The following is a 12,469-nucleotide window of genomic DNA, read 5'->3' on the forward strand; positions in this document are numbered from 1 at the left end:
GCCTTCGGCACTTTAAGTAATAAAAAAGCGGCCAAAAATATCCTCGACATTCTGGGTTCGAATCCCGGTAGAGTAGGAAAAAAAATTGTAAGGCAAGATTTTCATAAAAACTATGCCTATTCGGGCAAAGTTATTATGCCTTAAGGCATAATTATGTTGTATGTCTTTTCCGGCATAGTGTTGTAGTATAACTTAATTTTTACAAAACTATACCGGACAAGGCATAGTTACATAGAAACTATGCCTTGTCCAACATAGTTCTACATAGAAACTATGCCTTATTTGACATAGTTCGGTAGAAATTAAGTTACATAGAAACTATATCTTGTCCAATATAATTTTGTAGAAATTAACTTATCCTACAGAACTATGCCTTGTCTAGCATAATTTCTACGCCTTGTCCAGTAGACTGGTAGTACTCCATTAGGATACAATAAGATGCCAAACTTTTAACAGTTTCATATTATATTAGCTTAGCGATTATGAGAAACTGCAGTGAAGTTTCTGCTGCCTTCTACCATTTCGAGTCACGATCAGGTGCCAGATATAGCTAGAGTTGATTATTGCATGCAGGAAAAGATGTGTTGCAACATGTAGGAGAATTTTCTATCCACCATGAAAACATACTAACATTGAAAAATAAATTATTATGAAAAGGGGGAAGATAATTCGTGTTCCATGTAGAATATGTTTATTTACAACCTCGCAAATCCATATATGATTAGCATATAAAGCAATAAGTCCAGGCACGTTGGAGCTAATGGAGACTTCAAGACAACAATATCCAATCGCTTAATGGAAACGAACATCACGAGAACTTCACGCAGTCCATGCTGCAGAGGGACTCACATCCAGCCAATGTAAAAGGTTGATGATGAAGAGATCATGGATCATGTATACGGTAAAAATCGGATATACGCAAGACCGATGAAACCGGGGACCGGAGATAAGAAGAAACAGGCATGGTCACCGAGTCTGCCCTTAGAACTGATGGAATTGCATTTTGGCCGCGCCTAGGAAAAGTGAAGCAAACCTGTTTGGTCCGATATCTCCGGACCAAACTCGGCATCATGTGATCCGGTTTCTTCATGACCAAGTTGATCGTGGCCGTTAGCCTAGTTTCTCCATGACCGAGTTGATCGTGGCCGTTAGTCCGGTTGATCAGTTACAAAATTGCCACGCGTCAAGACCGTTCTACTACATTGTACTGCCAATCGTACGGGTGTCAGACCGTACGGCCCAACCTTATCCTTTTAGGGTTTTCTTTATTCTAAAAAGGGCTTTATGTTGTATGCAAGACCCATAAGGCAAAACTATAAATAAGGGGCATTTCCCTACTTTTAAGGGTTAGCTGGTTGGAATCTAGAGCATTGTAATAGCAAGTCAAAATATTACTTCTCTTTAGTCCGAATCTGTGGAGTATTATTGTTAGTTTCACTCTTCTAATATCTTTTTACTTAATCATCCATAGCAACATATGCAATGTATTTTTCCAAGTTATTAACGCATATATTCATACTTGCAAACCATTAGACACGATTCCATACATATATAAATATTCCCACAAAAACCAAAATAGATTAAAGTTTCTCCACATATCCTATACCTCACTTACAAATTTAATTGATTGCCTAATTTCGGGTTAAACAGATAACTTGTTAAACTGAAAACATTTGGATACACAACTGCAGCTGCATTGTTGTGGCGTGTCAAGTTGCTAGATGAGTACAAAGGAGCCAAGGACAGGCTCAGAGTAACTATCCATGTATACTTCCCTTTGCCCGAACTCCGAATATTAAGAACTTTGAAATAAAGAAAAATAATTTGCCCTCAAAAGGTGATTATGAATGTGTAAGAAACACTTGGAGAAAGCTTCATAAACGTATTAACACAACATATTAGACAAAAAAGAGATATTGCACATACGCGATCTGCATCATACATCATCAATCTCAGGTTCAAGCTACAAATTTCTTTCAACAGTGAAGAGCTTAAGAGGAACAAGACTAATATATAAAGAAAGAGGTGAAGATCATACATATAGGTTTCGGACTTTTAAGGAACCTAAACCCATTTCATCTCACTCCATAGAAATAGATTTGTACTGCTGGACAGTTGCAGTTATAGCTTGCTCAACTGGTAGTCTCTCGATGCTTGAAGCGCCATAAAATCCATGAACTCCTGTGGTTCTCTTCAGTACATATGCTGCCTCTTCAGGGCTAGATATAGGGCCTGCAAATAGAGCAAACATTCTTCACTTTAGCGACTAAATAAATCAGAAGGAGAAGAAAAGAACGTGCCGTCGTGATAAAGACTAACAAATTGACGATACAAAAACTTGTCAAAGATAAGATCAACTCCCCCCATGTTAATCTTACTCAGATAATTGTAAAATTTGATAACCACTAGTATTTGTTTGACAACTTAAGATTTTGTTCCAAATTAGACTTCGCGGATTGTCTGGCAGAAAAAGAACAACATTATTGCTTTTGAACAAGATTAAGATGAATGATTGCAACATGCTTCCTAAATATGCTAAAGGTGAATTGAGAATGGACAAATTTCATTTTCCTCATTTAAAAGGAAGACACTTAGGAATTCCTTCTCTATGGAGAGATGCATGTCTAGAATTTATAATTTTGATGTACCTTGATTTGATTTTTTGAGAGCTGATTAGAAAGCCTACTTATCACATAGAATGGAGGTTGTTCCTTTCTAAGTAGGTACATGGAGATAGTTTCTCCTCTGTTTTGTAAGTACTGACTCTATATATATATATATATTCTTCCATCCTCTAGTGATAGAGATGGAGGAGATTGATTTAAAAAAAAAAAAAAAGATTAAGATGACAAGAAAAATGCGAGATGGAGGAGATTGATTTATTTTTAAAAAAAAAAATGACAAGAAAAATGCTGGATTACAAAATGATAGTAACTGACATTATCTACTTAACTAGCAGATATTTTATGTTAGAGAAAAAATGACGTGGATATTCTGCAAAATATACCAAGTCTTTGGTGAGATACTGGAAAAAAAATAAGAGAGACAAACAAAAGAGAACAGCCTCATTCATTACATGAATTAGAGCGGACTTCATTCCAAGTATCTATTGTTATCCATCATAAAACAATTTTTTCTCTTGCTGATAGGGGAAGCAAAATACTCCCTCTGTTTCAATTTATGTGAATCTATTTCCTTTTTAATCCGTGCCAAAATGAATGACCTCTTTCCTAATTTGGAAACAAATTCACTTTATGAAGTGACTTATATTCAAGACTAATTTTGAACCACAAGTTTCAAAAGTTTTCACTCTTTTTTAAATGTCGTGCCCAGTCAAATGGGTTCACATAATTTGAAATGGAGGGAGTATATGTTTGAATCATACAATTTTCTGGTTACAAGAAAGCAAATAAAAAACACACACCTCCTCATTTCATACAGAAATTGAACCTACATTATAGGACTCAGAAAAACACAAATTCAAAGGAGTACTAAGAGCCTACCTCAACATACCTCGAATAAAGAAAATGTCTACTTGCACAAATATAATGGAAGATAACCAGAGCATATGTTCGTAGGAAAATAATTGAGCAAACTTTAAGGGAAATAAACCATAAAAAATGCAGCTGTAAATCCAAAAAGTTTCAACCAGCATTTGTTTTCCCGGTCATGAACTCATGATTCATGAGACAATGGAGAAACTGCAGTGAATCAATGCTAAATCTATATGGACTGTTACACACACATGGAACATTCAAGAAAGACAGCAGATTACCAAACCTCACCACTTGACAAAATGTTTCTTTTACTAGAATCTCTAGGTTCATTAATATTATAATCCAGTATAGTGCACTAATTAAATGGTGTAACATAAATTAGGCAACTACCTTAGGACTGGTACTCGTACCATTGGGATAGGACATTGTAAATAACAACATTGTATGAGAATCCTCACAAGTGATATGAGAAGCTGCTCTCACATATGCTTAAGCTTTCAGTAGTCTACCTAACTTATTGTTTACACGCCAAGGAATTAGTCAAAATGACTTCAATATTAGTGAAGCCAGTGAACCCATCTGGTACACCATCAGAGTACTGCTTAATTATCAAATTATTTTAGCTGGAATATGGCAGAGATTTTGCTTTAGTTGGCTACACTAATAACACAGAATTGGTCCAGCCATTTTCTTTCGCTTTTTGCCTAAGAATTTTCTAGTTACTTTAGGTTTCGCGGATTTACGCGGATTTACCTCCATGGCAGAGCACAATAGCATCAGGATTTATCCTATGAGTAGCATCTGCGATAGCTTGGACACAAGTTACACTTCCCTCCAATGAGACAGCTGTTTTTGCACCAATTGAACCAGATGTTGTAAGCCCCATATGGGCCACTATGATGTCGGCACCAGCTTTAGCCATAGCAACGGCTTCATCTGGGCAGAAAGCATATGGGGTTGTCAAAAGGCCCATCCTGTGAGCTGTTGCAATCATCTCAACCTCCAAGCTGAATATAAAATTAAGATATCAGGATATGGTTCGTCTGTAAGAAATGCCATCGCCATTGTTACAATTAAAAGAAGGATATAAGCTTTAAGTCTTACTAAAACATATTTACTGAGACTTACCCATAACCCATTCCAGTTTCTTCCAAATTTTGTCTAAAGTTACCATCAAATAGACCAACAGTAGGAAAGTTTTGCACTCCGCAGAATCCAACAGATTCCAACTGCTTCAGGAAGTTATCCATCCTGCGGAAAGGATCAGTAGCACAAACTCCAGCCAGAACAGCCACTTCCTTAACCACCTGAAGATTTCAACATTGATAGAAACTAAGCCTCCATTCCGGAGGAAAAAGAAAGGACCTTCCTTTTAACGAAAAAAATGGACAAAGCATCTCAATGAACCATCAGTAGAAATATTCTCATCACTCAGAAACTTTCTAGATAATGCACCACCCTATGAAGGACATAGTAAGAAACCTCAATGATGGTTTATCATTTGCAACAGAACTCATATGAAAACTCTCTCTCTCTCTCTCTCTCTCTCTCTATATATATATATATATATATATAAAATCTATTGTAATCCACCTTTGAAATTTTGAAGAATATTAAAAACAACTTAGTTCCATGCCTGGACTTGTGAGCTATTTTGCCCTATTACAAATGTAGCACGTAAAGTTCACAATTAATAGATACCCAGTCAGATAGGTGGTTCTGCAGGGTTTAGTCAGTCTTCTACGCAACGAAGTTAAACCTCTGATTTTCCAAATACATAAGCGGACATATCAACTATGTCACTTCTCATCTAATTCAGCAAGTGCGAGAAGTCCAACTATTTAACTGGATTAAGACTAAGGTCGGATTGACTTGACAATATAGAAACTGTTGAAAGCCCAAGCTGGATTGAAGTTAGTTCCAATTCTATCGACATTTGTTTTCATCTCTAACCAACCATTGAGTGATGTGTCCATAACTTACTGCAAATTTGGCAGGGATTTCCTGAGAGTGTCTTTTTGAGGCAACACTGCGAGTTCTACTCCCAGAAAGAGGTACTGACAAGAATCATAGATATGACATGGATCAGCTTTCATGTGTCTGACTAGGGGTGTCAAATGGGCGAGTTGGGTTGAATTTGGACGGGTCAAAATGGGTGAGTTAATAAATGGGCGGGTTACTGACCCACCCAAAAATTACTTGGGCTAAAAAGCGGGTCATAACCCAAACCGCTCAACTCTTTCTAAGTTTTAATTTCTTTGTTTTTCCTTTTATAATTTTTTAGTACCTAATACTAATAGTTTTTTTTTTTCTTTATTATGGATATATATAACATATCAAATATAAAAAATATCTTTTTGACAATATTTTGACAAGAATTCTCATGGGTCAATTTCGGCTGTCAGAGCCAATCTTTTATGGGCTGAAATGGACTGAGCTTATAAATGGGCGCGTCAATGATCAGCCCAAACTTGGGTGGGTTGGACGGGGTATGTCTTGTAGTGCTTCGTTCATGCTGAGTCAAATAAGGTTTTATCAATTTCTTAAGCCTTTGAATTGAACATGAACTGCTTGACAGCAGGTTGTATTTTACTTGAACAGTAAAGTCGTGTTCAAGTCCAACCCGAGCTAAAATCAAACAATAAAAGATCGGTGAAGCTGAGCCTAAAAGTCGATAAGGTTTTCAGAAGAACTAAAGTAGCACACAACAAGTAGGACTTACAGGCAATACTTCGTTGGCCATCTCAAGTACAATGGCATTTGCATCAGCAAAAGGCAATAGACCAGCTAAGGATCCCCTTCCTGCCATCCTAAAGCGCCCCGAGTTGTACAAGACAATCAAATCTACACCACCAGCTTCCTCAAACTTAGCAGAAATACCTGTACCAGCACCAGCCCCAATAACGGGCTTGCCCTTACTTATTTGATCTTTCAATTTCTGCAGTATCACAATTCTTTTCTGCAAAGTTTCTGCTCAAGAAAGATTAAGTTTCTCGTCAAGTATTCATACAAATTAAAGGAAGAAAAGAAAAATCATTAACTGAGAAGCTGTTAGATTCATTTCCCTGTTAATGAACCAGTATATTCTATTTCCAAGAGATTCACATAATAATAGTAGAGATGATTATGATGACAGTGACGGACAACAATCCATGATATGGCATTTCAAGCTAGCCCATAACCAGCAACCTATTGGTAAGAAAATAATTCCTGAGACAAGATCAATCATATTTCACTCTAAGAAAGTATAAAGAAGACTCTCTTGTCATCTTTCACTTTGTTGGCTTCTATGGCAAACTAAGGTTGACATAAATGCCAGTTTATTCCACTTATCATCTTAAATCTACATTGGTGTCGAGGATAGGATTCAATGAGCTTTGGCAAAGATAAGAAGAAAGCTTTTTCTTAAACCTAGAAAATAATGTGAACAGGCCAACACTACTTCGGGAACAGGTACATAAATTAATAGAAGAAACCAGGATTCACTTGCAGTAATCATATAGGGGAAACCGTTCAGTAATTCTCTAGCAGCTTATTTGCCATGTCATTGTGATGGAAATTGTTAGCCCTGACTTTTAGGAAGAATCATCACCTGGTTTTGCATTTGGAAAGTCATTCAGGCGAGAAAAGTTTGTTCCGCCGCATGAGGAATATTTCTGAGGGACAGCGTTATCATTCTGAATGTCTTGGATAGATTTGGACTCGGCTGGCTGATATTCAACATGTCTAGATTTCGGAGAGATTTCCAAGAATGAATCAACTAAAGCATTTGCGAACTCCACATCATTGATATGGTAAGGAAAGACCTTAACCTATCAGTGAACAAACATTTCAATAATCCAAGTTGATTTTTGCACTGGAATGTAACACCATAGGCTGCCAATCCTCTTCCTTATAAATAACTGTGGTACCTGACAGCGTTCACTATTTTCAAGAAGCATCTGTAGCTCATGTGTAAGACAACTAGTTGCCTCAGGATCATAAAAGGCTTTCCCTGGTGCATCCAATGCAGAGACACCTTTCTCTGGTAAGCAAACACATACACTTGATGATGCCTTGTTCAACTTTTCTGCTATAAATGCAGCAAATTTCTTATTTTCACCCACCGACGTACGCATTAGGGAAACCTGTACCATAAGCATTCCGTTAATTTAACTCAATAGGCATATCTCAAATATTTATTTGATAGTTTATCAAATTGAAACCAATATTCTTAATAGAGCAGTCACAACACAATATAATAAATTTTCAAAGATTCGCAAAATATATCCTAGTGACAACAAAAGCATGACGTCATGGGATGTTTTCCAAATGGCTAGCTACCTCTACTTATTCTAAGTTGTGCAAGATGACATCAAACACACTACTTTGTTTCACGACCACACAATTGTCAAACTGTAAATGGTATGTGTTCCAACACTAACTTTTTAGATAATACTACTGCTCAATATCTTAAGGAATTCCTTTAGAGACAAACAAGGAGCAAAATGAAAAGATGAATCACCTGCTCATTATGTTCATGAATCTTTCTTTGCTGAAAGTCGGGAGGGATGGTCGTTTTAGGACCAAAATTCACCATATCCAATGCTCCCACACTCAGAACCAAAGGAATCTTCTTCTCTAATATTGCATCAAATCGGGAACCATCACATGCCATAACTCCTCCAACTATGTAATCTGCAACCTCAGTTGTCGTAATATCCAACACGCCCTAAAATAAGTCAAATAACAGATGGATATTAATCGTTTTCCAGAAAGAGATAATGTAATACTTCAGACATCAGTAATATGTTTGACAAGCCATTTCAGTGAACAAACTGCAAGTCTCTACCTTCTTCGAAATGAATTTCCCTGGTTCTACCAATAGTTTGAAAGGATCAATCGCAATGAACTAATGAGGCCGCACTTTTGTTGCATCCAGGCCAATGCCTCAGGCAAATGAGTCTTACTTCCTTTGTAATTGACTGTAAACCTAGTAAAAGTTTTAGAGACCAATAAATCCTACACCTCATTCTATTTTCTTATAGTGCTAATAGCATTATAGTATATTCCATTTGTACTCTTGCTCAACTGACTATGAGTAAGATGTATAGCCAGTTAAAATTAATGAAGTAATAGTTAGAATAATAATGAGGATCGTAATTTTAGCCAGTTTTATATTGAAAGCACCCAGTCTTATTATCCAATCTCATTATGATAATATGCGAAGGGTAACACATATGAATTGGTTTATTATGATCATACTAATGATGACGACAACAACAAAAAATTGAAATGAAGATTGAAAATAAACAAATTATTTGCACTAGTTTATCTGTTAAAAATGGAACACTCTCGATTTGAAAAGGAGAATAAACTCATGGAATTAGAAAATTAAATATGAATTACTGTATATAAATGGAAAATAATTATACGTTATAATTAATCATTTAAGAAGTTGTAAACCATTCAAAGCAATACATGAACGTACAAGAGAATCACTAACCAAAACTGCTTAGCTTCTCACTACTGTTACCATGACTATCATCGTTGTTCGTGCTTAAATAGTTAAATATTTTTATTATGATTAAATCAGATGGTATTTTTACGTGATAAGATGTCCAATGGTCCAATAGTGAAAATAGGGGTTTGAAACAAAATACTACATAATGTAAATAGATTTTAGTACTTTTAGGATGTTAGGAAGAGAGGATTTATTGGTCCATAGAATTTTCAATTTTAGGACTTTAAAGTTCATCATAAGGGAAAATAGGAAATATCAATACTACATACCGCTGAAACCATTAGTGGCCATGGAGCAACAGGATTACCTGTATAAAACCTCCTCTAACAAGATCCTCCATGGCCCTGCCCCCGACACCAGTGGCGTGGAAAACCAAAGTCTCGTATCCTTCTTTAGCTAATCTTTCTTTGACAGCATTAACACAAGGAGTTGTAACCCCAAACATAGTTACACCAACTGTAAGCTTTTCATTAGTGATGCTATGCTCTTTCGATCTTTCAAGCCTTCCAATCACCATTCCAGCAAAAGCTGCACCCGCATTAGATAGAACAACCTTACTGACATTGTTAATCCCACAAATATCTACAACTGAAGGAAATAATACCAAGTCTGATATTCCAATATAAGATTCAGTTTGGCCACTAGCAACTGTTGATACTATAACTTTCGGGATCCCAATTGGAAGCGATCGGAAGGCATATGACAATAGAGATGTTCCTCCACTACCCCCAAGGCCAATCACTCCGGCAAGAATCTGGTCATTATGAGCCTTCATCAGGAAAGTTTCAAGAGCTTTATTCATAATCGCAATAGCTTGGCCTCTATCATCTGGAAGCTGGACCACAGATTCTCCCCCTCGTGCATAGCATGACAGCACATCCTTCCTTGGTACAAAATCAAAATCAGCACAACTATCTGTCTCCTTCAAGCTGGTTGAGACATCAACAACTGTCACTCCTACCTATACATTGCCATGTATAAGCATAAGGTTGATATCAGTCAAAGGAAGTCAAAATGTTCTACAACAAAGTATTCCACTTATGATCTAATTTACTATATACTTTTGCAAATTATAATTTTTAGCTGACTTTATAAACTAGTTCTCTTAAGGGTTATTTTCTGTAAACAATTTTTGGCCTGTCAGCTTACTTTAAACAAGTACTCACTCTGTCCCAATTTATGTGGCACACTTTTCTTTTTAGTCCGTCCAAAAGAGTGTCACATTTCTGTACTTAGAAATAATTTAACTTTAAAATTCCCCTTTTAACCTTAACGAGATAATTTACAGCCACACAAGTATCCAAGGCTTGTTTTGGACCACAAATTTCAAAAGTCTTTCTTTCTTTCTTAAACTCCGTGCCTAGTCAAATGGTGCCACATAAATTGGGACGGAACTGTCTATAACAAGGTAAGTAACCACCGACAGTTTAAAGTTATCCCTACACAATCAGTATCTATATAACTTAAATCCTTCCTCTTAATGTTTCAACAACTGCAAACTGCATAGTTAGACTAAATTGTTCTCTCGGTCTCTTTTTGCAGTTCAGAAGCTACGAGGCACATTCTCGTAATTAATATAAGGCCATTGAAAGACCTTTATTTCTCAGTTATGACTTATGCCATAAGGTCAGGTATTTGTTATTAGTAATCAAGTCAACATACCCAGTGTAGTCCCACAAGTGGGGTCTGGGGAGTGTAGAGTGTACACAGACCTTGCCCCTACCTTGGGAGGTAGGGAGGCTGTTTCCGAAAGACCCTCGGCGGTAGAGAAAGCAGGGCAAAAAGTCAGGCAAGAATTGATGAAAGTAAAGGAACCAAGGCAAAATACTATAAATAAGCAGTATGAAAATAAGTAACAGTAAACGGAGCAAACTAATACGATAATCGAAGCACAAGAGACATCAGAAAGTAACAGGAAATCAAAAGGCAAGAAACTACAAAGATAGCACTACGCCTACTAGTACGGAATGGATACACGGGATTACGCTCCACCAACTACTAACCTTCTACCCTAATCCGCGTCCTCCACAACCCCCTAGCTAAGGCCATGTCCACGGTAAGCTGCAACACGTCATGTCCTGTCTAACCACTTCTCCCCAATACGCCTTCGGCCTACGTCTACCTCTCCTAAAATCATCCATATCCAACCTCACACACCTCCGCACCGCGGGCCTCCGTGCATCTGTCCTAATTTAAGTGTCTTAGTTTAATTAGACACAAAGTTTAAGGAATAAAAAGAGACTTTTGAATCCTGTGGTTATAAATTAAAGATGTGTGCAATGTACTAACATATCCTTTGAATCTTGTAGTTTTAAACTTGCCATGTAGCATATTTGTAGGGTTAATAGCACTTTTGGTCCTTCAATTAATGGTAAATTTTAATTTTGATTCTTGTGATATCTAACTAAGCATATTTAACCTTCAATTAATTGAAATGTGCAGTTTTGATCCCTTTGCTTGTGAATTTTTACAAATTTACCATAATTATTAGTCGTTCCACCACTCAAGTACCCATGTGTTATGTTAAGCTTGTACTGTTACTCCATATTTGATGGTAATATAGTTCTCAAAGTAGTTCAAATACAACAGAATTCTTACCTAAAAGGACTAAAAACACACATTTCGATTAATTGAAGGTTAAATATGCTTTGTCATATATCAGAAGGACCAAAATCAGAATATACCTATAATTTAGGGACCAAAAATATTATTATACTATGTTTGAATTGTCAATTTACTAAATACAGTAGAAGAGACACTCTTTCTTGGTATCCAAAAAGAAAAGTAAGACATTTAAATTATTGAATACAGAGAGGGAGTTACATTTTAATTTACATTATAAAGAATAGCAAATTGTAATGTAACAGAATATGATATTTCAACAATTAACAAAGAAAAACCAAAAGGTAAAGTGTATTTAATTAACAAACCTTAGACGAGGATTTATTGGAGAAGGTTTTAAGAGTGGATCGAACAGATTCGGCTAGGAAACGAAGCTCATCGAGTTTAGTATCAGCTGTTCCAATACAGAAAATTCTAACAGAGTTACTCTCTGCAGATGCCATTTTCCTCAACTAAAACGCCACTATAGTTTTTTTGTGTTATAAACTTAATTGAGATCATAAAATGGTGGGTAGAGTTTATTTTACTGTGAGGATAGTGAGAAGGTTCGGTAACTTGTCGAATCTCGATCATCTGGCAGAACACCCGTCGAGAGAAAAAGGATTTCCAATTTCTTTATTCCAGCGGGCCCACATTAATGAAATATATACTCTACTACTTATATTATTATTACGATCTGTAGTTTGATAATGTGACATAATTTTTTGACCAAGAGTATAACTCTATTTTGCTTCTGTCTCACCCGTCCTGTTTTGCCTCATTTGGTCTCTTTTCTTTCCTTTTCTTAATTTGCCTTTTTACCTTATTTTAAAAAGTCTAAAAGTCATTTTGCTAGTTACTCCCTCCT

At 36.4% G+C, this 12,469-nt stretch overlaps 1 protein-coding gene across 2 annotated transcripts; it reads right to left on the reverse strand.

The window, feature by feature from the left end:
- Positions 1–1,898: 1,898 nt before the first annotated feature.
- LOC132035115 (toMV susceptible protein tm-1(GCR26)) lies at positions 1,899–12,234 on the reverse strand. Of its 2 annotated transcripts, none has more exons than XM_059425426.1 (9): positions 11,931–12,234; positions 9,308–9,961; positions 8,002–8,208; positions 7,409–7,624; positions 7,090–7,309; positions 6,220–6,467; positions 4,626–4,804; positions 4,251–4,504; positions 1,899–2,232 (listed from the first exon to the last, which is right to left on the reverse strand). In XM_059425426.1, the coding sequence occupies exons 1-9, from the start codon at positions 12,063–12,065 to the stop codon at positions 2,081–2,083; spliced, it is 2,265 nt and encodes a 754-aa protein (XP_059281409.1). In that variant the 5' UTR covers positions 12,066–12,234; the 3' UTR covers positions 1,899–2,080. The 2 variants fall into 2 exon arrangements, with proteins under 2 accessions (XP_059281409.1, XP_059281414.1); XM_059425431.1 differs by lacking the exon at positions 11,931–12,234 and adding an exon at positions 10,663–10,685.
- Positions 12,235–12,469: the final 235 nt, after the last annotated feature.

Source organism: Lycium ferocissimum, chromosome 2 (genome assembly GCF_029784015.1).
Source record: "Lycium ferocissimum isolate CSIRO_LF1 chromosome 2, AGI_CSIRO_Lferr_CH_V1, whole genome shotgun sequence".
NCBI classification, from domain to species: Eukaryota; Viridiplantae; Streptophyta; class Magnoliopsida; order Solanales; family Solanaceae; genus Lycium; species Lycium ferocissimum.